The sequence below is a fragment of the Chroicocephalus ridibundus genome, chromosome 1 (genome assembly GCF_963924245.1).
Source record: "Chroicocephalus ridibundus chromosome 1, bChrRid1.1, whole genome shotgun sequence".
NCBI lineage: Eukaryota > Metazoa > Chordata > Aves > Charadriiformes > Laridae > Chroicocephalus > Chroicocephalus ridibundus.
In genome coordinates this window covers 1,572,389-1,599,034 of record NC_086284.1, presented here as the reverse complement: position 1 = coordinate 1,599,034, position 26,646 = coordinate 1,572,389, and the positions used below count along the sequence as shown (strand labels likewise).

General features: G+C 42.8%; 1 protein-coding gene across 1 annotated transcript in view; it reads left to right on the top strand.

Annotated features, from left to right (window-relative positions):
- The window catches only part of TMEM135 (transmembrane protein 135), a 197,047-nt gene that overhangs the window by 157,970 nt on the left and 12,431 nt on the right, over positions 1 to 26,646 (top strand). Inside the window, exons 7-9 of the mRNA XM_063325297.1 lie at positions 16,734 to 16,775; positions 19,096 to 19,242; positions 21,278 to 21,347. Of these exons, the coding sequence (XP_063181367.1) occupies positions 16,734 to 16,775; positions 19,096 to 19,242; positions 21,278 to 21,347 (259 nt within the window). The remainder of the gene's footprint in view (positions 1 to 16,733; positions 16,776 to 19,095; positions 19,243 to 21,277; positions 21,348 to 26,646) is intronic.

The window sequence follows — 26,646 nt, the reverse complement described above, 5'->3', positions numbered from 1 at the left end:
ACTCGCAAGTGATGTATTTTGTATCTCTAGGATGGGTTCCAGCTGTTTGAGGATTTTATTTTTTTTTCCCTGGGAAATCTTGGTTTCAGATAGCAGCCAGAGAGGCAAAATTTGGGAAGTTACAACCAGTTCTTGATAAATATTTCTTTAAAAAATTTCGTTTTCCACCTTTCACGAACTTTATTTCTGTTTTTATTAACCTCCTCAAAAATCAATTACAGTCTTTTACCGTTTTAAGCACTAAATAAAATATTGGTAGCAGATTTATAAGAACCTATTGAGTAAAGTTAGAACTGAGGATGTTACCGAGGCTGCGTATTCTAGGAAACCCGTGGGATGTTTTACAAAAGAATGTGCCCTTGCTTAAGCTTCTCATTCAGAAATTAAACCCCTATTGATACATGGAAACAGACTCCTATTCATATGTTCCATATGATTTGTAGCATCCTAATCCTTGCCATGAATCCTTTCCTTATTCTCTGGGTTGTAGACTGAAACACATCATTTCAAAACATGGCTTCTTCACATTTTTTTTGGAAAACGTCAGCTCTTGGTTGCTCACGGTTCTAATCGTCTCTTTTCACAAGTGCCGTGGCTTTCTTCAGTCCTGTTGGAGAGCAATTTATTTTTAGTTATTTAAAAACTTGTCTTCTGTGAGTCTATATTTAAAATGTACCGTAAATCTGCACATTCCTACAATTACCTAAGTTCATAAACCTTTAATTTCTTTCACTTTTGCCAATACTTATATTTTTTTTTACCTTCAATATTAGTATCTTTTGGGTTAAACATGTATAATACTACTGTTGTTAGACTACGTTGTATGCGAGTAGCCAGTGGAAAATAATGAATAAAATTAATCTGTAGTAAGTAATTGGCAGGCCGAGTGACCGTGCAGCCGGTACGCATGGCCGGGTTCACATACTTAATAATAACTTGCCCAATTTAAGTGTAATTTCGTTGACCTGTAGTTGTTGTGCTAATGTAAAGCTGCTGCTGTAGTTTCTTGCTGGATTAGGAGTAAAATTCTGAAACCATAATAATATTTTTTCCGCAGTTGGCGTCTGCATGAATTACATGTTATAACTTTATTATAAACACTTGAAATGCTATAGGTCCAAGAATTGCCATCTGCTCGAGGAAGTTTGCACAATTGTTTACATAACACTGATGAGTATATTAAAGTGGTAAAAAAGCGCCAAGAACATCCCGCTAGAACTTGGATTCGTCTCCACGTAATTACTGCAAATTGGAAATTAGGCAGCCTCGTCTAATCTGCTTTCGTGGTTTGCAGCATCCAGAGCGGCCTGTGAGTCAGCATCAGGTGCCGTTAGAAAAAAGACAGGTTCTGGCTCGGGGAGAGATGGATGGAGAAAGCAGTCCAAATGTCCTGGATGTTACTGTAAACTGAACTTTTTCCACTGGAAAGCTGTCAGAGCTGAAGGAACAGTTCGCGGTGCAAATCCTTTGTCCATGGATTTTCCTCCTTTCCTGCTAAAATGTGTAGTATCAGCAGGTCCAGTGTGCCTTTGCGTATTACACTTTTCTTTAGTTTGCTGCTGGGTGCTTCCAGTGGAATTATAGGGACATGTCACTGGAAAGACCTAATATTTGTTTATTTATTTATTTTTAATAAGGCCTTATAAAGGGAACATCTCGGAAGTGAGATTGGGATGTAAAATGTCTCCTGCAGCACCCAATACAAGAAAACTTGCAGCAAAAGGAGAGAAAGGGTGGCCTTTCTCTGAAAGCGAGAAGGTGCTCTGATGAGCGTGAGCATGGCCCACGTCTTCATGCTCCGAGTCCGTGCTCTGTCGGCCATGGTTGGCATTGTTTCTTATGAAATGCTGACTTTGGAGAAAGCGCCTGGCACAAGCCAGTGGAACGCTTAATTCCTGTTGGCTGCACGTTTTTGTCAAACGCAGAAGCGGCAGATGTGCTTTCTGGCCCTCCAGTGGATGTCCCTCGGTCGTGTTGTGTCCCATAGGGTCATGTGGTGGCCTTTTACCTGGTTCTTTCTCTTTTTGTGACCTGTGACGGAGGGACACTGCAGAATACTTAGAGGTGCTTTTTCTTCATGTTCTCATAGTTGAAGTTAAAGTCCAAAACTGACCTTTGCTTTTGGATAACAACCATCATCCAACACCTTCTATTCCCAGACCGGCTGGATTGCAGCCACGTGAAGGTTTGTGTGCCACACCATTTTCATTTGACTTCATATTTTCAGGGATAACGAAGTACGTTGGAGCTTTCTATCTAAATTTAAAAAAGAGGAACAACACAAATTTTATTCTAGAAGGACAAGTGGTAACGTTTGTGACTTCAACGTTACAAGTGAAAGAAAATTATAACAAGAAACAGGTGAATTTAAAGTTAAAAGTTAAAATCTTATTTTATTGCTCTTGTCTAGTATTTCTTTGAGGCTTTTCTCAGCTGAAGGGACCAAGGGCTGACCTGGGTGGAACGGTGCCCTCAGAGTAGAGTCCCTTCCGGATCCTCATTCGCTGCAGTGGTAATTCTCTGCCGTTAGGACAAAGAAACCTTTAGAACAGCTCCGGGGGATCTCCACTTTTCCTTCCCCCTTTAATAAGGTTCTGTTTCTGTAGTTGTTTTAAGCTTTGGATATTTGAGGAGATGTAAGTTAAGTGTTATCTAAACTTTGCTGTCTCTTAATATAGAATAAAAGGAGGTAAAGAAATCATGAGAGATTGATTTTACCTATACCTTAAGAAAGCATCACTTCATTCATGTCAAATATCTGACTAACTTGTTCTTTAAAATCACCAGTAATAGGAAGTCCATGACATCCGTAAACAGTCCATTCCTGTTCTTAGCCATTTTTGTCACGAGATTTTTGGAGTGTCTAATCTGAATATATCTTGATGCAGCTTTGGCCTATTACTTTTTCTTCTGTCCACCACAAACACTGAAGGAAACAGATTATTCCCTTCACTTTGTATCAGACTTAAGTTGCCAGCGCTTCTCACATCCTCCCAGCTGCTTCTTTCCTTGTCTCCCTCTACCCTTCTCCCCTCTTGTTTGGTCTTAACAACCCCAGATTATTTCAGGCTTCCCATACAAATCATTCTCATTGCTCTATTCTGGTTTCCCTGAAATGAATCCACCTTGAAGCGTGATGTGTAAGAAAATTTATTTCAGCTGATAAACCCGATAAAGCAAGAGAATGAATTCAGTGTTTTGCTTCCGCATCCCAGAGCAGCTTTTGCTTTTTGACCCCTTACAGTTCTTGTCCTCTGTTTGTGTAGTTGGTGGGTGCACATACATACAACGCACACGCAATCGATGGGTAGCATCCTATTTTTTATGAGCCAACCTCTTCCGCTTGTAGCCCTTTTCTGCTGGGTGTTGTCAGCAAATGTAACAGGCATACGCTTTTCGCTCTGTCGCCTCTCTCACTACTGAAATTATTGAGGGTCAGACATCCAGGAGAGCTCCGTGTGGAGCGCTGCTTAGCGTGTCCTTCCCGCTTGTCGGCAAGCCGTTGGTAACTGCTCTCTCGCTACTCTTTCTAACCAGTTTTGTATTCGTTCTAGGTATGTTCCCTTAGATTGTGCTTCTCTGATTGTTTTTAAAAGAAAACGTCATGTGCTTCAGGGTGCAAAGCCTGAATCAAGTCAATGGTGTCTGGCACGTACTGCTTTTCTTCCCTAGTCACAAAATGCTACTCAGTGTCAAAAGGGCATTGGGGTTTGTTGGGGATTTTTTTGGATGTGTGTGTTGGTCATTAGACACGTCCTCCTGATTGTCTTCCAGGTGCTTACAATGTCTGTTTATGTGCGAAGGTTTCTCACAGTGGGCACCTTCCTCCTTAGGAAGCCAGTTGAACTGCAGTTTTGTCTAGTTCCTCCTTTCCCAGACATCATGCTATTTATTGTTTAACTTTGTCTTTACTAAAAATAACTTGCCTAAAGCATCCCGAAGCTTTTTCACTGCTGCAGACACATTGGTGGCTCATAATCAGTCTGTAATTGTCCTGCTGTAGAAATGAGATGACTTGCTGCTAGGAAGATAAAGATTATGCTACATATGTAGCAGCTGACAAAAGCAGATGTGAACACATATTAGTTATGCTGGTTACCTATACTTATCCTGAATTTAAGGCTGAATATGATCTTTTTTTTTTTTGCCAAAATAGCAACAGTTAGGCCTCATCTATTATAAAAACCCAACTTTCTGTGATTTTCCAGTGGCATGTTGATTTTGTGCGAGGTAGATCTTTGATGGAGACACAAGAGTTCATTGCCATTGACTTGTTAGGTTTTCCTGGCACGGTAGTGCCATGCAGTGCTGGCCCAGTTTCCACAATCAGTTCAATCGTTCCTTTTCTTGGTAGGACCAGCTCGCCTGGGCATAGTGTGGTGGTGCGATGGACAGGAGTGCTTCAGCTGGTGTTCCGAGCTAACTCGGTAGATAGCTCCATGTGAGATTGCTTCGATCGTCCGAATGTATCCTCAAAGAGTTGCCTTCAGAAGGGCTGGTTCAGAGGGACTGGAGTAAGGACATGTTGAATAGCAAGACACTCCAGTGCCGTACTCAGGTAGGACACCTGATGGCCTTCCTCCATAACGATAAAGAGAAGATCCCCATCTTTGCCAGTAAGAACTTAACCTAGAAGCTGACCCCATACTTGATATGTTGCAAGAAAACAAGAAAAAGTGTGGAAGGAAAAGAAAATAGTCTCATATCTGTGCTTGTTATTGTATATACTACTTGGGAACTTGCAGGTATTTTTTGTTCCCTGTTAGTGGAGCAGTGGCAACGATGAAGATAGAGAATTTGATGATGGCTGTGCTTGACAGAGTGTAGAAGCTGTTGAAAGTTGGAGGTTTTCTGAGTGAAAACGACTCAGGTCATCAAGGATTTTCTGACGTTATTTCTCTGCGACTGCAGTGATATGTCTGTGTATGCAAATGACTTGGATTAAAACTTTGACTTGTGGACCTAAAACAAGCTTTGGCTCTACCTTAGAGGTTCTGGCATGTCTTCACTTAAATAATGTTAGCCAGTGTTTCTGAATGGCTTGTTTCTCTTTTGTCAGTGTCACTTATTTACCTTGCCAAATAAATTTACATTTTTGACGTATAAGTTCTGGCTGCTGAGTGCGGCGTCACCTGTTTTCTGTCTCAGCCAGTTGCAGGTAACAGATGTTTAGAATGGGGGAGGAATGGTGAGAGGAGCTAATGGCTCTTCAAAATATCACAAACCGAACTGGGGTTAATAATACTCATCTTCATCTAATCTGTGAGCTATTTAAAATGTTTATTATGCCCTATAATTTTTTTTAAAGGCAAACAGAAGCCCTGAACACAGTGCTGTTTTTTCTCCACTACTAAAGTGGACTTTAATTCTAGCTCCCAAAGTTGCATCAGGAAAACGTATCGTTATACTTCTGGGTAACTCCTGGAAGGACAGGAACTAAAATCACATCATTTTTATACTGATACTGACTTCTACGGGAGCTACTTCTACCCAGGTTCATACAGCCCAAAACTTGCCTAAGTGTCTTCACCTGTGGCGTTTTCTGGGGTTTTTTTGTGAATTTTTGAGGAGTATTTTGCATTTAAAACTTTCCTGACTTTCGTAAGAAATTGGATGGCGGTGAAACTAGGTATGGTTCACAGTCCAGAACCCCGTTCCCAATATCAGGCATCACTGACAACATCACCGCTGTGCTGAAATCTGAACAGTGGGTGTTAAATCCTTGATTAATCATCTGTTTCAGGAGGAGGCACATCAGTTGTATGGAAATGGATATTTTGTTGAAGCATTCTAGAAATGGGGGACCATGTAATTACGTACATATTTAGCATATGGCACAAAATATAATTTGTATATGTAGACTGGGTTAGAAAAGTAGCGGAAATTGTCTGATGTTATTTGTCAGTGACGTAGTCGCACCGTGTTGCGGGTTTGAAATGGGTGCCTTCTCTCAGCTGCCCGCTGTAATGTCTGTGCTTTGCAAGAGAAGTATAAAACCCGCTCGTTACAGTATCCCTGCGCCATATCTTACGTCCCCAGCTCGGAGAGTGGGGCTGATCTTTCTTTGATTAATCTTAATTCTGGTGTTTGTGTTTGGTTGGGTTTTTTTCTTTCTCTTATGTGTGAGTGTAAAGGAGTTAGCGAGTGTCCAGAGCTCTCTGGGTAGATGAAATGTCATGGAAATTTTGAGCACTGTTTTCAATGCCTAAGTTTGAAAAAACAATGCTTCAACCTCAAAACACCCCACCACAGTGCCTCCCCCAGACGTTTTTTATCTATTGTGAGATGCCAACACGTACGCGTTGGGCTTTTCTGATTTCCTGGATTCAGTTCACGCGTTCCTGCTTTGCGTCTTGGAGATGCTAGGAATTACCCTGTGAAAATGAGATAAATTGGTTGGTAATTCCGTGAAAGCCAGTCGACCCAAGAGCTGGGACCCAGTGATGGAGTGCCGAGACGGTGGCACTCTCGCTGTGCTGACAGGAGTTGGCAGGGCGCTCATACTGTCTCGGCATAGTAGTTGGAGATGGCCCTGGTCTTTCGCAGGGCAAAATAATTGTGGGAGGTTTTATTGATCTCGTAAACAACGATATCAGCAGTGGTTAAATTCCCAGCAACAATTTGTGGAAGGTTATATTCATAAACACCGTGTTCTTTCACTTCGTTAAATTAGTTAATTGCAGAAAGTATTCCATTTACATAATATTTTTTTTTCCTTCATATTTTTTAGGGAGATTTTGTGGTTTATCTGGCTGATTGCTCACAGTCTTGGTGTTGAGTTCAGTTATTTTTTTTTTAAGTAGTTTGTTGTAAAAGAATCAAAGTCAGAAGCATTACAGATGTTCAGAAGCCGCATTTATGTGATTATTAGAATAAGAAAGGACCAGAGGTCCATTGCAGAGGTGACACTTGCCCCCTCCAACTGTGACCTATAGACCTGGGCTTTGTCTTGTGTCGCTCCAAGTTTCATGACCAGTCTCTCAACTTTTTTTTTTTTTTTTTTTTTTCTTTTCTGAGGCAACTTTCTATTTCAAATACCGCACCGGGATGTGCAGCACTAAAAATATGATCTATCTGAATGGCAGTGTACTAATTTAAAATAAAACTATGTTAGAATAAAGTTTGGTCCCTTGCTACCGTATAAGCCAGCAAGGGAGTTACTCAGGAGTGAATTGCCGTGCGAGCACTGAAATTTGGTTCTCAAAATAGTGTTTTCCGAGGCTCTGCACAAATACTTTACTCACCCTGTGGTTCTTTGAGCGCAGTTTTAAGATTTTAATATATTTTCAAGATTTCTCATGATACTTATGAACCTCAGAGGTATGGCTACACACCACGGCGTCATGCTGGAGATCTGGGTGTAAACTCCAGATAAGCAGGTGAATCTGTGGGGGCGGCCGGCACAAAGACATATTATAGAGCCAGAAATAAAAGTTCAACTCTCAACAAATTTTCCTTGAGTGTAGCAAGAAACTGATGCTGTCCTAATGCTTACTGCTCAATACCTAACAGTCCCAGTGATTTTGGCAATGTTCTGCATTATAGACAACTAAGAATATTTTGGAGGAACACAGCGAATATCTCGCTTCCAAGTGATTACAAATAATATCTCACTGATCTAAAAGGCACGTATTGCCTTCACTCTGTAACCCAACTCAGCGATGGCCTGGGCGTATTCAGAATGATTGTTAATTTTTTAAAAATATTTTTATAGCTTTTCATTTCATTATAAGTTTATTCTGATCATGTATGTCCATTTTATCAAACGTCAGAGATACGGGTAATATAACATGAGTATATAAATGGATCGTCTTCTTGTAATCACGTTTTCCCCAAATAGAAACCAAGTAAACCCACAGACATTTCCCTCAAGTCCAATTAGGGTTCATCTGGGGGAAGCAAATTGTATCCATTTCTCTTGAATACTTGAATTAATCGATCATTCTCTGTGAGAGAGGTTTAGCTCGCTGAAATTTTGAATCACCTGCAGAGAGCGTGAAGTATGTTTACAGAAAACAGCTACAACAAGCTTAGCTTCTTTATTTTCTTTTTTCTTTCTTTTTTTTTTTCTTTGCAATCGCAGAGAGCCAGTAGAAGAAGCCAGAGGGGAATCTGGCAGTAGATAAATTTAGCGCAGGTCTCAGCGTAACAGAATTGCCGCAGATGCCACCATTATTTAACCTGAGCCAAACCCGGTACGAATTTAAGAACATTTGCTTTTTAATCTCCTAACGACGTGTCCCTTTGGTGACAGCCCGACTGTTCTCATTGTTCTAACAACAATGACACGGCATCGGCGCAGCCTCCACCGCGGGGGTGGACGTGGTTTTGTGCGCGCCTCAAGGTCCATTTCTCCGGTTCCTCCTGCCCCTGGAGGCAATCGGACTTCCCATTTTCATGCCTTCAGGGTTTGGGGTTTTTTTGCCATTTCCTATTTTTGTTCTGCGCCTGGTTTGGAGGGAGCGTTTGGGTTTTGCTGTGGCAGAAGGTTACCATTTTTTGACAAAACACTTGTGAGAAAAAGGTTAAAATTGGGTAGTGGAAAAATGACATCACTTTTCAAAATTCAACAAACAAATTGAACGAAGCAGATAAACCCTTAACTTCGTTGTTTAGTCAGCTCTTTTAATTGACGTTGGCTTCTTCTAATAGCTGTGTGAGGCGCGGGGGCTTTGACGGAGGGTTGTGAGAAGGGAACGTGGCCATCCCAGTGACTCACTTGCTCCTGAGCCCACAGCACGGCGTCGTTGCTACACAAAGGCGGGGAAGGGCTGCATCCAGCTAAAATAATAAAAACATAATTTTTTTTCTTTGTTTTTAAAATCTTTTAAGAGCAATTTCATTCACTCAAAAATGCACATCTCGGGAAGCACTAATTGCTGAAGGAATGAAAGCGTTGTAAGGAGGAGGATCATGAACATCACTAGAAATCTGACTGCCTGTGTGGCAATACCACACAAAACTTGGTTAGCAATCGGTTGTGAAGTGCTGATTGATAACAGCTTTGGTTTACAGCCCCGAATCCAGTGTTGTAATTTAGCTGCAGCATAAACAGCTTTCTTTCCAATTGCAGTGCCACGTTCTCGCCAGAATTGCAGAATTTTTCTTCAAAAATGTAATTCCCTGGATTTACACGAAGGCTTCACGGGACCATGGTTCACTCTTGACTCACTGTTTGTCATCTCCATTCGCTCTTTCTTCCCAAGTACTGTAAACGATGCATTCAATGTAGCTCAGAAAAAAAATAATGTACACCCTCTACTGTGGTTGAGTGTTGTCCCTGCTTGCACTTTCTTTGTTCATTTACCTTTTTTTAAAATATAGTTTTATATTCGCTGCATGTAATAGTTAATAAAATGTAGCCTTTTCAAAAGATCATTTTATACTTCAAGCACAGCTAAAAGAAATGTCATGAGTACATTCTTTCACTTTTTATTTAAACACACAAATGTTAAACTATCAATCTGATTTGGAAACACGAGCAATGAAACTTTTCATTGCGTTTTGATCCCAGCTGCATTGCACATTTAGTAGTTGGAAGTATATTTTTTTTATAAGAGTTTCCACTACAACTCTCCTGACTTCGGTTATTTTTAATCTGGTTTCTGACGTATCTTCTGAAAGCTACGTGTGGTCTGTGGGGTAAAAGATTAGATTTTTTTTGCTGTAGTTGCTCCTTATAATTTTTTTCCCAATCCTGGGTTGAATAGGTAAGACCTGTGAGGAAAGAGAAAGACAATAAACGTTTAAATCAGGAGAGGGGAAATTCAGAGGAGGGAGAATCCAGGTGTAAATCCCTTTTTCCCATAAGTTTGCCTCTGGATTTCCTCCGCACAATCACAGATTGTGCCTCATGATCCTGTTGAGTCTTGGAGGAGGCAGCTCCGGGTGCGACGGTGACACGTTCTCTGCCTGTAGCTGTCACTGGTTCTCCTGGGGTTACGTGGTCCAGCGGGATGGGGCCTCCTTCCTGACCCTTGGCCAGAGGAGGGGAAGAAAAGGCTTTCCATCAGTTTCCACGTGCCAGTCCTGGCAAAGGGAAGAGAAGAGAGCGGGAGGTTATTCCTGCTCCTGCATCATCTGGGAAAAGCTGGGATATGGCGACATGGCGCAAAGGAAGGGCTTAGCTTTGATACTGGGGGAAATGTCAAAGTTAACAGCAGCTGGTGCAGGCAACAGATCATTTTTGCTCTCTGCAGGTGCCTTGGTATGACGATTGTTCGGTGTCTCTAAGAGATATGTTTCCGTCTGAATGGATGGACAAAAATGTCTGCACGTCATGTGCGGGCCAGAACGTAGTTTGAAATATGTGTGTTCTTTTTGGGTTGAGTTACCTTTGTGAGAAATGCAAGTTTTAATGTCTTTAATAAGATACAAATGAAGGTAATTAGTTGAAATGGCCATAGTTATAAATGAAAAAGAAAAAAAATCATGTTGATTTTCCCATGTTACAACAACCTAACCATCTACGAAAGAAACTACCCGTGTTTTGACCTGCTGTGGCGCGTGTAGCTGTAGATCTAGAAAGGAAGCTCCTTTGCGTTTAGGTGCTACTCAATTGCAAGTAGTGGTTTTGATCCAAAGGAATACAAATGCCTCTCTGCTTCCAAGTCGGGTGCTACAATTTCAGATTTGATGAGCTTTATTTCTGATAGGAAAATATCTGAGCAGAGTGTTCGTTTTTTTAAGCTGATGTGAAAGTCATGAGTAGCTCCTGAAGTCACAAGACTGTTGTATAACTGTATCTACAGAGATCTTTAGGATCCAGTTTCCCGTAGATTTATCTAAATGGGGACCAAAATGTCTTTTTGCAGCCTCCTCATAAACCACCAACAGCTTGGCAGTTTTGGGCATTCGGATTGACACAATAATCACGTACTTCTTCTGTCACCAAGAAGGATCTAGGTACTGTCAGATAGTTGGAAAGTTCACAACTAAGTAATGACAAGTCAAAATAGATTTTGTGGCATGACCGATCATAATTTTTAGAAATCATAGTTTCCATTTAAAAATGAAAATGTGTGTTCTTCCACTGGGAAAAATACTGGTGATACACGTTTCTGAACAACCCTTGGTTTCAGTTTCCTTTGTCTTGTCAGACTTGACTGGATTAGCTCTTATTTTATGTCCAGAGATATAAAATACTCCATTTTAAAGTAACTTTTTTCTGCATAGTTACATCAGTGAGGAAGGTCTTCCTGGTTTGGAATTGCTCTTGGCTCCCAGAGCCTTTTGGAAAACTAATATTGCCAAAATGTGATTTTATGTTACAGTCACCACATAAACAAATTAGCCTCAAAACAACTTAGAACTGGCCTTGAACTAATTCTTCTATTTCCCTGATTCAGAACGATTAAGCACGTGTCCCTGAGTCTTGAATTTCTTTATAATCCTGTATTTCAGTGGTGCTTATTCTGTACTTTCAATCTCCTAGTCACAACCCGCTTGATGAGCATGGTGGAAAGTGTCCAACCATGAGGCGGTATGGAAAAGGTACTGGTGGATTCTCTTTTTCTAAGAAAAAGAAAAGGGCTTTTGAGAATAATATTTAGAAAACAGATGGGGGGGAAAATACAAAATAGGAGTTTGACTTGAAGGAAGAAAGAGCAAGAGAGGAGATGGGAAAGGAAGGAGAGAAATGGATGCAGAAGACATCTTAGGAAGATGGCATCTGTTGCTGTTGAGTGTTAACAAACAACCTACAATCCCTGCCCTTCAGAGCATGCCCTGAAGTGCCACATCTAGACGTTTCTTAAACACCTCTAGGGATGGTGACTCAACCCCCTCCCTGGGCAGGCTGTCCCAGTGCCTGACCACTCTTGCAGTCAAGTAATTCTTCCGAATATCTAACCTAAACCTCCCCTGCTGCAGCTTCAGACCATTTCCTCTGGTCCTGTCGTTATTCACCTGGGAGAAGAGGCCAACACCCCCCTCTCTGCACCCTCCTTTCAGGGAGTTGCAGAGGGCAATGAGGTCTCCCCTCAGCCTCCTCTTCTCCAAGCTAAACATGCCTGGAGAAGGTGTTGGGGAGAAGATGAGGAAAGAAGGATAGAAAAACAGAAGGAGGAAGGTATAGTAACCTCTCTAAGTAGCTTAAAACAGAAAATGGATTACCCTCTGGAGTTCAGCACAGCTCACAAAGGAGCGCAGATAGCCTTTAATTCCTAATAGCAAGGGATTTAATAGCAAGGGATGCAGCTGGCGTGCTCAGGCACAGTCACGTTCCGTCACCGTGATCCTCCCTTCTCCATAAAACAAGACACTTAACTGTGGTCCCCCCGGCCGACGTTTACGGGCAGATGTGCTGCAGTAATATGCCAACACGTGTCCTCTGCTTGCAGTGCTGCCCTCCCACGTGGCCGTGGTGAGAGCTCTGCACATAGGAGTTTCCGATTTACTCTGGCCCTGGAGGGTAACGTAAGCAGTAGGGGATGCTGTTAAACATGGCAGATGGTGTTGCTGTGAGCTGCTTTCGCCTCACCAGTTCCCTGGGTGAAAAGTGACTTGTTTCCTCAGAAGGCTTCTTGCGCAGGGTCTCTCAATTGGTCACGCAGAAAATCTTCAGAAGACTTAATGACAAGGCACACTAATAAAAAACCCCAAAACATAATTGCTGGCATCCAGTCTTACAGTTCAGCGTGGGAACTTCTCCTTCCCACAGGATGGAGGGAGGGTGGTGTAAGCTCATGTACGGCACCTCTTCACATACACAAACATAAATAATTAGGGTTAGTTTGTGTCTTGTTGGAAGTATAGTTAGTATCAAGCCTTGGCTCTATTCCACTTTTGCTGTTTTCTTTATGAAAAAATAAATGTGTGTGGCCATAAGTTAAATTTATGTTATAAATATGCACGATTAAAATCGACCCTATTTACTCGTGTGCCAAAATCGTCCCAGAAGGGGAATTTGGAGCACCCAGATTTATTGCCCTGGCTCCTTGATTCTTCTGCTCCTCTGTCTCCAACCGCGGCTCTGGCCAAAGCCAAGCTGGAGCGGAGTGTCTCTGCTGTGTGATCAGGTACGTGGCGCCCAACGGGGACAGCTGGCCCAGTCGCTGCTGCCGATGGCTTTGTACCAGGGACAGATTCCCCTCTGGTGGGAAAATGTTGCATTATTATGCAAATTATGCGCCCTTTAAATTAGTGCTCGCTGGGCATCGCAGCTTGGGATTTGCTCCCTGGGACATTCGGGTGGTGGGAATGGTAGCAGCGGTGACCTACGCCGGGTGCCTCCAACGGCGTACAACTCGCCCGTTATCTCAGACCTTCCAGCTTGAATAATACCCTGGAAACAAGCTGATAATGCACTCCTGCGATTTTTCCCGTCTCGGGGATATCCGCAGCGCTGGGCACATGTAATGCCTTTTACTCTGCTCGTTTGCAGCCTGAAAGGCTGGCGGGGTCAGAGCAGAGTGCAGGCTTTTTCACCCCTTGAGCGATGAAGCATTGAGGAAAACTTATTATTACCAATTAGTGGTGGCATTATTATTACCAATTAGTGGCTGTATGAAGCAAATCATTAGTCTTAGTCCAGTTATTAGCAGCCAGGTGTTCATGAAACACGCCATGTGCAGCTCGCGTTGGACCCCAGCAGTCGCTGTCGAGGCCAGTCGCTGAATTTGTGATGTCTCCGCACTGTCCCTGCGTGGGTTTTTGCTGTCCCCCCCCAAAAATACGCATTTTTGGAGTCAGCGTGGGGGATTTTTTTGTTGTTGCTGCTGGTGTTTTGTACCTAGTGAGTGTATAAATTAAGCAATTCCAATCTCTAGACCGGTGTTCTGAAGCCTTTAATATGCTCGTTTAAAACCAAACATCAGCTGAGCAGTTCTGTCGTTGGTCGCTGCTTCATTTGTAAGAGCAAAAATGTTGTGTCAGAGAAGGGGAAGTTACAGTGCAAATTACTCTCGATTGCAAGTATTTCTCAGGGACTCCTGTTTTTGGAACCCTTTCGTATGCGATATTTTCACATACCCATTAGTTTGCACAGTGACTTTACACAAGAAATTTTAGACGACAAGTGGTATTAATTAAGTTCTATTTAAGTACTTAAATAGCACTTTTATACTGTGTTAGAATTAAAAAAAAATAGGAAGTTAATGGGGAAAAAATGGAATTGTACCTGTAGTGTTACTTCCGTATTGAACTACATATTTAACTTTGGTAGATTTTGCAGGAGGATTCATAGCTGTAGCTCTGTAATTACATAGAATAACTAGTAAAGTAAGAAAAATAAGAATAATAAAGTTTTGATGTAGCAAATACTTATTGCATAGAACTGTTTTTATTGATATAATTAGAATAGTCATTAGAAACCTTTTTCATGTTTCTTGGAGTAATGAGGAGGGGGCTGGAGTGTTGTTTCCTCTTTCCGATGTCTTCTGATTTTCAGTGGTAATGAGGAAAGGATTTGACTTGGCGATTTGGGTGAGGAGAGTTTAGAGCAAATGAATTGCGGGATGGCAGCAGCCAGGTCGGGTCAGCCCGAGCACTAGTTGGGTAGGGACATCTGGTGGCGCAATAAAGGAACAATTGAACACTTGCAACTCAAAGTGCAGTTGCATTGGAGCGATTAAGGCAAAAACATCGTTACGCTCGCACTAATTACTCTTCTGTTTCGATATTATTCTAGAAACACTTTATACGCATGTTTGCATTTCAGTTCGTGTATGGTTTTAATTTACTGGAAAAAAGAAGTAGAAACTAAGGCCCTGTTCTTGGGCTGGCAGCTTGCAGACGTCGCGCGTTGACCACCCTTAACTCAAAGGACGTTTAACTAACAGTCAGTTGGAGGTTTAAAATCAAACTGGCGATACTGGACCGTGGTTCTGTGGGTGCAGTGGGTTTATGTAAACCCTGTGCATTTGGGCTCTGGTTGTCCTTCTGCCAGTGATCTGCCGTGATCTCCGGGAAAAGCCAATTTCATTCATTTCCATCCATCACTCCCCAATTGCTTCAAATCCATCTTTCGGTCTGTCTTTCTGTAAAAGACCTATGATAATTTTCAGCTTCTAAATTCCATATGTAAAGAATCATGAAAAATAAAATGTTTACATACCTTTGGTTACGCGGTTCTATATTAATTAAAGATACAGTGAGCAATTTTATGTGTGCGTGTTTACCGTAACCCCCCATAGATCACGTGTACCTGAGCGCTATTTCAGGTGCAGTCACTCTGACAGAACCTCTTTAGGATGAGTTTTCTGGTGCAGTGTGTAACTGTGCCCCATACTTATTTAGCACTGGGCACATGGTGACAAAACCAAATCCTTGGAAACACACGCGTTGAAGGCCATGCCCTCGGGAGGAGTTTCCCAGGAGTGTTTAATGCTGTGACACCTTACCAGCACCGCAGCAGGCACTCACCTGCCAGGACAAAGCGTGACTTCCTTGATCTGTGAACATCTTTCATCTTGTTATGGTCTTCCTGCTGTTGGTGTGTATCCAGCCATCGGTAGCACTTGTTTCCTCTCAACATGAGGAGGAACTTCTTTGCTGTGAGGGTGGCAGAGCCCTGGCACAGGCTGCCCAGAGGGGTGGTGTGAGTCTCCGTCTCTGGAGACATCCCAACCCCGCCTGGAGGCGTTCCTGTGCCACCTGCTCTGGGTGACCCTGCTCTGGCCGGGGGTGGGACTGGGTGATCTCCAGAGGGCCCTGCCAACCCCTGCCATTCTGTGATTCTGTGTTGACCACACATGGTGCCTTCTGGGACATGCTGTTGCATGCTGTCGGGAGGGTTTGGGCACAGACTTTCCAGGGAGAGCTTGGTCTCTGCAGGCAGAAGGTGAAGGATTGTGTTCATCTCCTCCCACTCATGAAGCTTTTTGACTGCCATCCTTGTCTTCTCTTAGAGTTGACGTGTTCTTGAAATGATGGTGTTGATAAGTTACTAGTTTGTGCTTTATGTATTGTGTCAGGAATGCGTTGTTACCGTGATGTATTCCCCATGCAGTTCTACAAACAGAAAAGGGGAAAAACCCAAAGTATCCGCTCTTTGCTTTGTTACCAACATGACGCTGAGAAGCTTCCAGGAAGCATCTGTAGCAGTTCCAGGCTTCAGCTCCTTTCATTGTATCCTGGAGAGAAAAAAGTCGATAACATAAATCTTTCACAGCCAATTATGGATTCTTTACTGTGGTCATTATTCACACAAGGAAGGATGTATATAATCAAGCTCAGAATCGGAACAACCACTATATAATTGAAAACCTGTGACGTTCAGGTTTGGTCTTCTTAAAGTAAGGAGCTGCAGAGATCAGCACTGAGCAAAGTAGAACAATTTATCTCAAAGTCAGAATAATTATTCCCTGCAGCAGAGGGTGGGTATTTTATCGAGGGCCAGCCCTCCTTTCTCTCCTTGCAGTAACATTTATGTTTTGTAAAACTCATCGTGACTCCTTTTCCACAAAGCAACAATTCTTTGTCATGTGAAATCTTCCATTGTCGCCCCAGCGGTTCTGTCACCATCCTTTAAAAATTTCTCCGCTCTTGGTTTGGATCAAAGAGAGAAGCACTGGCATTTGTGTGCTGTACCCTTTGTCTCTGAGATGTCCCAAGGCCGCGGTGACAGCTCTGGAGTCAGGGATAGCCACAGAGTTCCTACAGACGTGCTGTTTCCCGTTAATGAGAAGCTGGTGTTCATCCGCAGCCCTGCTACGGCATGTTTAATCCGTAACACTTGATATTGTATTGCAAGCAGCCCATTATAGAAAAAAACTGTTTGTTTTATGTTTCAGGTGCAAAGATGGCTTGAAAGGATTTATATACTCTGCACTAAAGTAAGTAAAGTTTCTGTGAGTACATAGCTTAAAGCGAAGGGTTTGGGGCATTGTGCGCAGTGGCAGCTGCATTGCATGAAAAGGGTGTTCCTAAGAAAAAACCATGCTGTTGTAAAACTTTTCCAACTTTTGGCGTATACAGCACGTTTTGGAGAAGGCACAATATGCTGGCGAGAGAGGCATCTTTTCATATTTGGGACCGTTACTGAAAGGAAACGCAAGCATATGGTTGCATGTTTTTGAAGGAGTGTTAATCTTTTCTCTATCTAAAACTGGGATTCCCGATTCCCGATATTCTTCTGGAAGCAAATAGCTGCTGTGTTTTGACCTGGAGTTTATTTGCTGTATTTACAAATGTTGAATGAATACAACGGTAGTTCCGTGACCAACACCCAGATACAGCCTGGACATGCAGCATATTTGTTTGAGAGGTCCTGAATGTGCCACTAAACCTTGTGGCTGCCCCAGTGGCCCAGGTTCTCCTAGGATTTACTTTGCGATGGGACCCTCTGGTGTTACTCACTCATTTGTGTAGTTATACAAAGCTCTCCTGTCTTTGTGTCTCATGTCAGAAGTACAAAGACACGTTATTCTTACCTGTCCTTTATATACTCTGCTACCTGTCTATCCCACAGACAGCCCGGTGCGTGGGCAGTGTCAGCTCACAGGTGACGGGAAGAGCTGAAGTCCAGCAAGACAGACTGGCTCTTCTTGGTAGTTTGAAAATGTTTTATAGAGTTTGTAGCTATGAAGCTGAAGAGTTGGGCAGAGAGAAACCTTATGAAATTCAACCAGGGCAAGTGTAGGGTGCTGCACCTGGGGAGGAATAACCCCACGCACCAGGACAGGTTGGGGCTGACCTGCTGGAGAGCAGCTCGGTGGAAAGAGACCTGGGAGTCCTGGGGGACAACAGGATGCCCATGAGCCAGCAATGGGCCCTTGTGGCCAAAAAGGCCAACGGCATCCTGGGGTGCATCAAGAAGAGTGTGGCCAGCAGGTCAAGGGAGGTTCATCCTCCCCCTCTGCTCTGCCCTGGGGAGGCCACACCTGGAGTGCTGTGTCCAGTTCTGGGCTCCCCGGTTCAAGAGGGACAAGGAACTGCTGGGGAGGGGACAGCAAAGGGCTACCAAGATGCTGAGGGGACTGGAACACCTCTCTGATGAAGAAAGGCTGAGGGACTTGGGTCTCTTCAGTCTGGAAAAAAGATGACTGAGGGGGGACCTTATCAACACTTATAAATACTTCAAGGGTGGGTGTCAGGAGGATGGGGCCAGGCTCTTCTCAGTGGTGCCCGGGGACAGGACAAGAGGTAACAGGCACAAACTTGAGCATAGAAAGTTCCATCTCAACATGAGGAGGAACTTCTTTGCTGTGAGGGTGGCAGAGCCCTGGCACAGGCTGCCCAGAGGGGTGGTGGAGTCTCTGTCTCTGGAGACATTCCAAACCCACCTGGAGGCGTTCCTGTGCCACCTGCTCTGGGTGACCCTGCTCTGGCAGGGGGTTGGAGGAGACGATCCCCAGAGGTCCCTTCCAACCCCTACCATTCTGTGATTCTGTGCCAATAATTAAATAATTCAGTCTATAGTCCAGAAACCTGGATGTGAAACACTCCTGTGACAGCGTTGCAGAAACGATGCTTTCTGAAATCACCGGCTTATTGGGCGATTCAGTTACATACCAAATGACAAAGTTTTTATATCTTCATCGCCCTCAGCAAGACTGCCACAGGACAGTGTAATTCGGATTGTGGTGCACAGTGTTAGGAAACATCTCGCCGTTGTGACCTCCTTTGCCCTTGATGTACAGTAATTCTACACCGAAGATGAACCGGTGTATTGACAAGATCAACTTCTGGGTGAAGAAAGAGGGCTGAAGATGAAGCCAAGCAAAACAAAGTTGATGCTCTTGGTGGGAGCGAAAACATTTTGAAGATTTTTACAAAATAGATATTTTATAAAAATATTGTAGTAATCATCAACCTTTATATAACCCCATTTTGCTGGGGATAATTGAGGTATTTTATGTGCCTTTTTATTTTCTTATTTGGTGTTCTTGCTTTGTGTGAGAGGTGGACTTCCCCAGTAATGTTTTTGTTGATAGCTTTCAATAATTCCTGGCAGCAATTGTGACCATTATCCAAAGTTTAAATATATGTCGGTGGAGCGATCTTTTCAAAGAGCTACAAGGGTTGGCAGCGGTACAGGATGCTTTTGCAGACCTGTGGGTAACTTCAAGCTTGTCTTAGAGACATATATTGGACTTCATGTATTTCTTTGAGTTATTTATATAACTGTTGTTTTGTTCTGTTTTTTTCTTTCAGGTTCCTTGTGGGGAAAGAAGAAATCCCCACTCATTCGTTTTCACCTGAAGCAGCATTTTCAAAAACAGATAGAAAGATAAAGCATTGTGAAAAAACATCGCAGCCGATGAACATACTGGCTCTAACAAAAAAGCTCATGGACAAAGTGTGAGTTGATAAAAACAAAAGAAAAACAAAACGAAGTGAATCATTTTAATGGTTTGTTACGTTGTGTTTGACAACGTTTTATAATACTTTTCTTTTAAGTGTTTTACATTTCGTTTTTACGGGGTAGTTAGCAGTGACAAATGATGAGCTGTAATGAGAGCAGAATTTGAGCCCTGTACGACACAGCAATGAGTTGCAACGTGGAGTTGTCTAACGAGGGAGAGGAACTTCAGCCAGTCCTGAGCGGCAGAGTGGTGGTTCCTCTCCCTGCAGTTTTCAGCAAAACCAGCTCATGGCGTGGATCTGCTGGCGCTAGGCGTGATACTAAGGCGGGGAAACTGCGCCTCAGCAGACCTTACTTAGGTCACCTTAAGTGACGATAACACCATCTTTTTGGTGACCTACATCCCTGTATTGCATAAAGGAGAGCTGCCTACGAACAGGGTTGGTAGCACCTGGCCTCCTCTGTCAGGAAAGAGGAAATCGCAAAGCAGAGAGCGAGTCTAAAACGGTTTTGCACGGGGTCAGATCTGGACTTCTGAAGCTAGGTCAGATATGTTCCCTCCCGCTCTGCAGGATCCAATTTATTGTCCTTTGGTATGAGCTTCAAGAAATGACGTTAGATAGCTTTTCAGGCTAATATTCATACCAACCTGTGAATCTTCACTTCCATTAAGCTCTTCAGGAGCAGTTTTATGACCAGATCTGTACCTGCCTACATGCAGGAGAGAAAGAAGTCTGCACTGTGTTCTCAGAGTAGTGGCTTATCTCACTTGCTGAGATAACGGACAGCAATGAAGTGACCCGCGTCACGAGGTGGCTTCCTATATTTTGCTGTGGTTTTTAGTTGAAAAATGTGAGGGAAATGAGCAGTGGCTTCTCAGGCACAACTGTATTAGACGACAAAAGAGCCACAGGGAGAAGACAGCTCCAGCCATACGCAGATTCCTTTAGCGGAGTTGCTTATAACTGTTTTGCCTTAAATATCCCTTACTCTGTTTGCTAGATGGTTCATAGCTCCTCCACTGTTCATTAAATACAAGGACTATGGGACTATGGGTGGAGAAGAGCATTTTTTCTTTAAAGTTTTGAAACTCCCGACTCAGACATTGAGAAAGCTTTCAGTTTTCAGTCCTAATGCTCTCACAGGTTTCTTTTCCATATGGTTCCTTTCAATATAATTGAGTCTAAATGCCTGTAACCTGATCACATTCTCATTACAATTTTTGCTACATAAACTGACCTCACAGATGATTTATGGCCATTAGACTTCATAGTGCACAATTCAAAACTTCCAAGATATTTGGCACAGTATATAAATTGTGTAATTTATTTTGCATTAAAACTTAACTACTTGGCTGTAGCAAAATATAATGTTCAGACCCGGTATGACATTACTTCTTTCAATTCTACATAATGCAGGGCCAACAACCATACAATCCCTGCGTCCCCACCATCCCAAACCAGTCTCTTTCAAATGCCCACGGTCGAGTTCTCAGTCCGAAGTAAGGGCTACATAAAAATCAACACAGCAGAAGGAACAGCCCAGAAGTGAAAGGCTTGTAATGGAGAGAAGTCCGAGGGTATCTCTGTGCATTTGTATGTTCTGCATTGCCCTCCAGTGAACCTTACAACCGTACGAGAGATTTAAGGACACAGATAACAGATGCTCTGTCAAATATCCTTCTAGAACCACGGAGCAGAGACAAACCAGGAAGGGTCATATCACTTCTCCCTGTTGACCGCAGCAGAAAATTTGTTCTTTAGTTTTGTATTTAATGTGTAGCAACACAAGAGGTTGGATCCGAATAAGCGTGCAGACACTTCTTGCTGCACAACTAAAGTATTGTTAGTTTTTATTGTCCTTTTATGGCATCATAAAAGTTCACAGCGCCCTTCAATGGGTAATGGGGAGAATGAGTGGTGGGAAAATAGCACTTTATGTATTTTTAGGCAAGAAAAATTTATGAAGTCTCCTGTCGATGACGCTGAAAACAGCCACGAGTTAATATGTGTTTCATTGTGCTTTTTGCAGGTGCAAACATGGCCCAAGGCATAGATGCTGTAAACACTACGAAGATAATTGCATCTCGTATTGTATTAAAGTAAGTGCAGGAGAAGTTAGATTGACAAAGTCCGGCAAAGACAGGGTAAAAGCCTTTAGTCTGAAAAAGCATGTATTTAGGAAGTGAGAAGGCAGCCTGTTACTCATTCTCTTCTATTGAAAATGTGACAAGCCTGAAAACAGATTTTCTCAATTTAGGACGGGGTGGTGGTGGGGTTAACCTGCTCTGGTCCTTCGGATTAGCTGGAGTGAATGGATAACAGAAAACGTGTGGGAAAAAAATGAACTATCGAGTGAGGAACTTGTTGAACTATGTGATGCGCTTCACGGCTGAGCCCACTTGTGACCCCAGCCGGGAGAAAAGCACCCGGAATGTGCTGCTTGGGCAGGCGGCGCTGCCCCGGCGCACGTGCAGCTGCGCGGGTCTGGCACGCTGCTGCCCGGCGCTGGCCTCCCGCCTCCGTCCGCATATTTTAAGGGCTCAGGGTAACGAGAGAGTGGTCACAGTTGCTGCGCCCAGGAAGAGCTGCTTATGTCCGGTGGCATAATTCATCCTCCGTTATCGATGTGATCAGCGCATTTTTTTTCCAGGGGAGTGCTGTGTGGAGATTTGTTTTGGCTGGCGTCGGGCTGGCACAGGTGGTACCACCTGCTAGGCCTGGTTTAGGAGTTGGTAAGACTCCAGAAGTTCTCAACCAGTTAATAATTTACCCATTTTTTACATGTGGAGCAGCGAAAATGGGTTTGAGTATCTGCAGATGCTTTTAATGTATATTACTTTCAAAAATAACTTTTTTAAATTAAAATTTTGTATACAGTTAATATTATCTCAGAAGAGCTATGCTTAAATTTAGCATCAGAAGAGATCTCACACAACATTTATTCATGTATGTTTATTAACAACTTCATTTTGTGTTGTATTAGCCCTCTTTTTACACTGGAATATATTAGCGTGCCGCTGTGTAACATGGGTGTGAGTCGTGCTGGAGCTGGTAGGATTCGAGGTGGTGCGTAAGCGTTCTGCTGAATCCCGATGAGAATACGCAGTAGAGCAATCACAAGTAGTTCAGGACAGTTACGTCGCTTTTCTGGTGCGGGTATGACACGTATTTAACAGAGCCCAGATCAAAATTACAGTTTTACAGCCTCTCATCGCTATTTTAGTCCACTTAATGTTTCATTCGTGAGCTTTTTTCTTCAAGGCGTAACATCTGTGGGGACACACACTTTCCGTTTGCCTCCCAGCCCGCCTGGTCTCCCATCTCCGGAGTGCTCGTGTCTGGTCACCATCCTCTGGGGAGCAAACGTTCCCGCCGCCTTCATTTGCAGAGTGCTCTGTGTTTTCCCCATCGGTATCGTTCCCTGGCCTTCAGACTCAGCGTCCAAGAGTGCAGTCAACATTATATTCAAAACAAAGATTAAGCTTAAGCAGAAGTGATTTTAGGGGTCGATAATGCCGCACTTCCAGATCTCTGCTGATGGCAGTATCTCGTAGGGTGCCTTGCTGTAACTTTGGTCTGCTGCACTTTTACATCAAGTGCTGTCTTTCATTGCTTCCGCGTATTTTACAGTAATTAGCTCTTAGCTACTGTTAGTCTAGATTTGCTTTCTGAGACTTTTATTAATCTCACGCAAGATCCCTGTGCGTTCTGTGCTGCATGCTCAGCACTCAAATCTGTAAGTACCCTCATAAAACTATTATTTGACAAACGCGGTTAGAACAAACAAGTAAGGATTTCTGTTAAAACATTTATAATGGAACTGATGCCTCTTCTCCATCGAAAACTGTCATAATCTGCTGGAAGAATGATTGTGTGCGTGAGACTTCATGGGTACAGAGAGAGGTGATCAGACCGTTATGGAATATAAAGAGCTTGAAATGCCTTGGAAAACAGAAGGGTGCCCAAGAAATAGGCGTCAGTCTTGTCGAGAGACCCAAATCGGATTTCAGGCTGTGAGTGCCTCAAATTGCAGTAGGCCAACCCCACACTTCTCTCTCGGTCCTTCCTCAGGTGAGTGGGGAGATGTGTTAACGATGACAAGAACGGGGAGGGGGGAAGGAGGAATATTCATCAGCCTCTGTCCTCTTCAGTTATTTACTCAGCATCGTTTTGTTTGCGTTTTAGAAACCCTTGAAAGGGGGTGAGAGGAGAGGAAAACACAGCTGATGAGGGAACTGAACTAAGTCTTCACCTGACTAAAAATAAGTTTTCAAAAGACATCTTCATAAGTTGTTCTCTCTTTAGAGAAACCTTTTGTGCATTTGAACTGTACTCCATTCTTGTACCAGTCCTGTATAATGTTTTAGTATAAATTATTCTTGACTGCAGTAACAGAATCAGGGAAATATCACTGAAGTGGCAGCCAGATCTTTGACTTTCCTGCCTTTTCTGTGACTTTTTTTTAAAATTAAAACATGAGTGAAAAATTTTATTTCCAAGTATTTGGATTTTTAAAGACCCAAAATTCTTAAAGCATTTTCAGTTCTCTCTGTGTCTGTTCCTGGAGTCGAGCAGCAGTAGCTGTCAGCTGACGTGATTTGAGCATGTTTTTGTCATTCCCTATCTGTAAGGGAGCTTTCAAATCTGATGATGAGCTGCTTATTGCCCCGTTGTCCCCTCTGTGCTGTATTTTCCCTTACCCTTGAACATCACGTCTTCTCATTATCATATCTGCGTTTTAATTGTCAGTGCATGCGCTTTTTCTCCATCTTCACATTTAAATGCACGGTAGGCAGTTGATGGGATCCATGATGGCTTTTATGCAACGCTTGGTAAGAACAGACCACCTGATTTCGTAGACCTCCCTTAACATTTTAAATACTTAAAGTGCTTTGGGTTTGTAAATGCCTGAAAAGAGCTACCAGAAGCAGTCAAACAGTGTTTTTCCTCTTTTGGATTCCAGCTGATGACACTGAGGAGACATTAGCCAACAGTAGTAGTCCCGTTGTCCTTTTTTTCTGCTGATGCTGCAGGTGACAACCCTCACAATTTATCACATGACTAGGATGACCAAAAAGAATATGAGATTATTTTCTGATGATTGTAGTCCCTGTGTTCTGTCTCTGCAAGGGACATGGGCTACTGTGTACCCAGAACAAATTTTAAATATCTTAACTAATTTATTTTAAGTATCCTAATTAATTGCTAATATATTGCAAGAGGTTGACTGAGTTTCGGTATGCTACTGAACTCTGTTTGTGTGGACGCACGTGCTTTGCTGAATTTGAGTTATAGTGAATATCTTGACTATTATTTTAAGAAATAGAGACTACGTTTTAAGAAATCTGTTTCTCAAAAGGAAAAAAAAAAAGTTGAGTTTTGCGGATATGTAGTTTCACTGTGCTGCTTCTTCTGGCTGATCTGAGTCCCAGCTCAAAGTCTCTGTAGAGAAATGGCTCTTAGCAGAGTTTTCTTTGCTCACTTACGTTTATTACAGTGTCCTGCGTGTACTCTGCTGTTTCTACCTCCGTTATTATTTGAGGTATTTTTATGGAAGACAAAAGTTACAATATTGTGTGTCGATTATAAGATGTAATACTTTCCATGACTCTGTAAAACACGTTTAAGTGTGATATGGGTTCACCTGGTTGATGTAATAAGCTAAATAGGAAGATTTTGTGACTACTTATTGCTGTTTGATGCACATCAGAACTAAGCCTCAGTCCTTCAGTTCAGCGCTTCCAAGCAGGGTACTCAGAAAAATAAAATCATGGATATACTTGAGTGTTTTCAGTTGGAATTTAAGTGTTTCCTGATGCAGTGTTCCTCACCCTGTCAGAGTAGCCTCTCCTACAGCTGGGTAAAAATGTCAAACGTACCGTAATGTTGTTTGTTCTCTTGTCTTGGGCTTTGTTCGTAACTGCTGATTTTATGACTTTCTTTTTATATAATGGTACCTGGTATCGTAATCATCTCATTTTTTTGGAAGATGAGGGCTATGTGCTTCACACTAGGGTACCTCTTCATTTTAGGTGCAATTATGTGCTCATCTGAAGTTTGACATTTAATTACAGCAAATTCACAGTGCATTTCCATCTCTGCCTACCACACATACCCTTCAGTAGGCATTTCCATTACACGATCAGAAAACCCTGGGTCGTTAGCTCTTCAGTACGTCGAATTTACATACCTTTTAGGGTAGCAGAGGAAGAAGTGGAGATTTTTCATTCGTAGCTACTGGATCATTGGATGACACAACGTATTTTCTTCTACTTCATTCTCATGAACCACTTCTTGAGTAGCAGGGAAAGTAATTGCTTCAGGAAAAGTTTATTGCTGGATGTTTAACGACAATAAAATTTTATGAGATTTATGATGCATTATAAAGTCCTGTAGGAGGCAAAAATGTTTTGACTTTCTGAGTTTGAAAGGTCGCTCAGTCAAACTTTTTAGCAGGGCCTGTTGCAATAGGACAAGGAGTAATGGTTTTAAACTAAAAGAGGGGAGATTTAGAAGAGATATGAGGAAGAAATTTATTACAATAAGGGTGGTGAAACACTGGCCCAGGTTGCCCAGAGAGGTGGTGGAAGCCCCATCCCTGGAAGTATTTAAGGCCAGGCTGGACGGGGCTCTGAGCAACCTGATCTAGTGGAAGATGTCCCTGCCCATGGCAGGGGAGGTTGGACTAGATGACTTCTAAAGGTCCCTTCCGACCCAAACCGTTCCATGATTCTGTGAAACCCTCTGCCAGTTATCCCTGTGACTGGAGTTGCCATGGTGTCCCTGAGTATATTCCGAAAAATGAACCAAAGAAGTCACGAGCGTTGGGTGCCTGCCTTATTTGCCAACTGTGAGTGCACAGAGAGTGTTCAGATAAGGCATCTTCCAACCAAAAAACGGATCGATTTTACTCAGGAAGATGCGAGAAGTTCAGCCATAGGGTAAGAATAATGATAGGAAGCTGTGGAAGCAGTTGTAAGAAACTGTGGAGAAGAATTTGGAAAGAAAAAGGCAGTGTGGTTTTGTGACATGGTTTAAAAAAGCAGATCTGTATCCAAGGTGGAGTAGTCAGAAAAAAGATCAGTGGAACCCGTGTTATCCTTTCTCAGTAGCTCTGTGCGTAACCTCCCTCCCAGTTTCGCCCTTTCTCTTGCTGCAGAGTCGCTCCAGTTTGGTTGTGGGAAAGTATGCGAGCACTTGCCAAGCCGCCAGGGTCAATTTCTAATTCTCACACTTTCTGAAATGTATTTTTTGTGGACTTTTTCCTCCTTTAGTGCTTTCTCCAGACATTTGAGGGTAGAAGTGCTCTTTTTTTTCCGCTGCATTACTTTCCTCTATATGCCCACTTGCGGTTAAAAGCCGGTCAGCAACCTGGAAATGAAGTCATGGGGATTATTT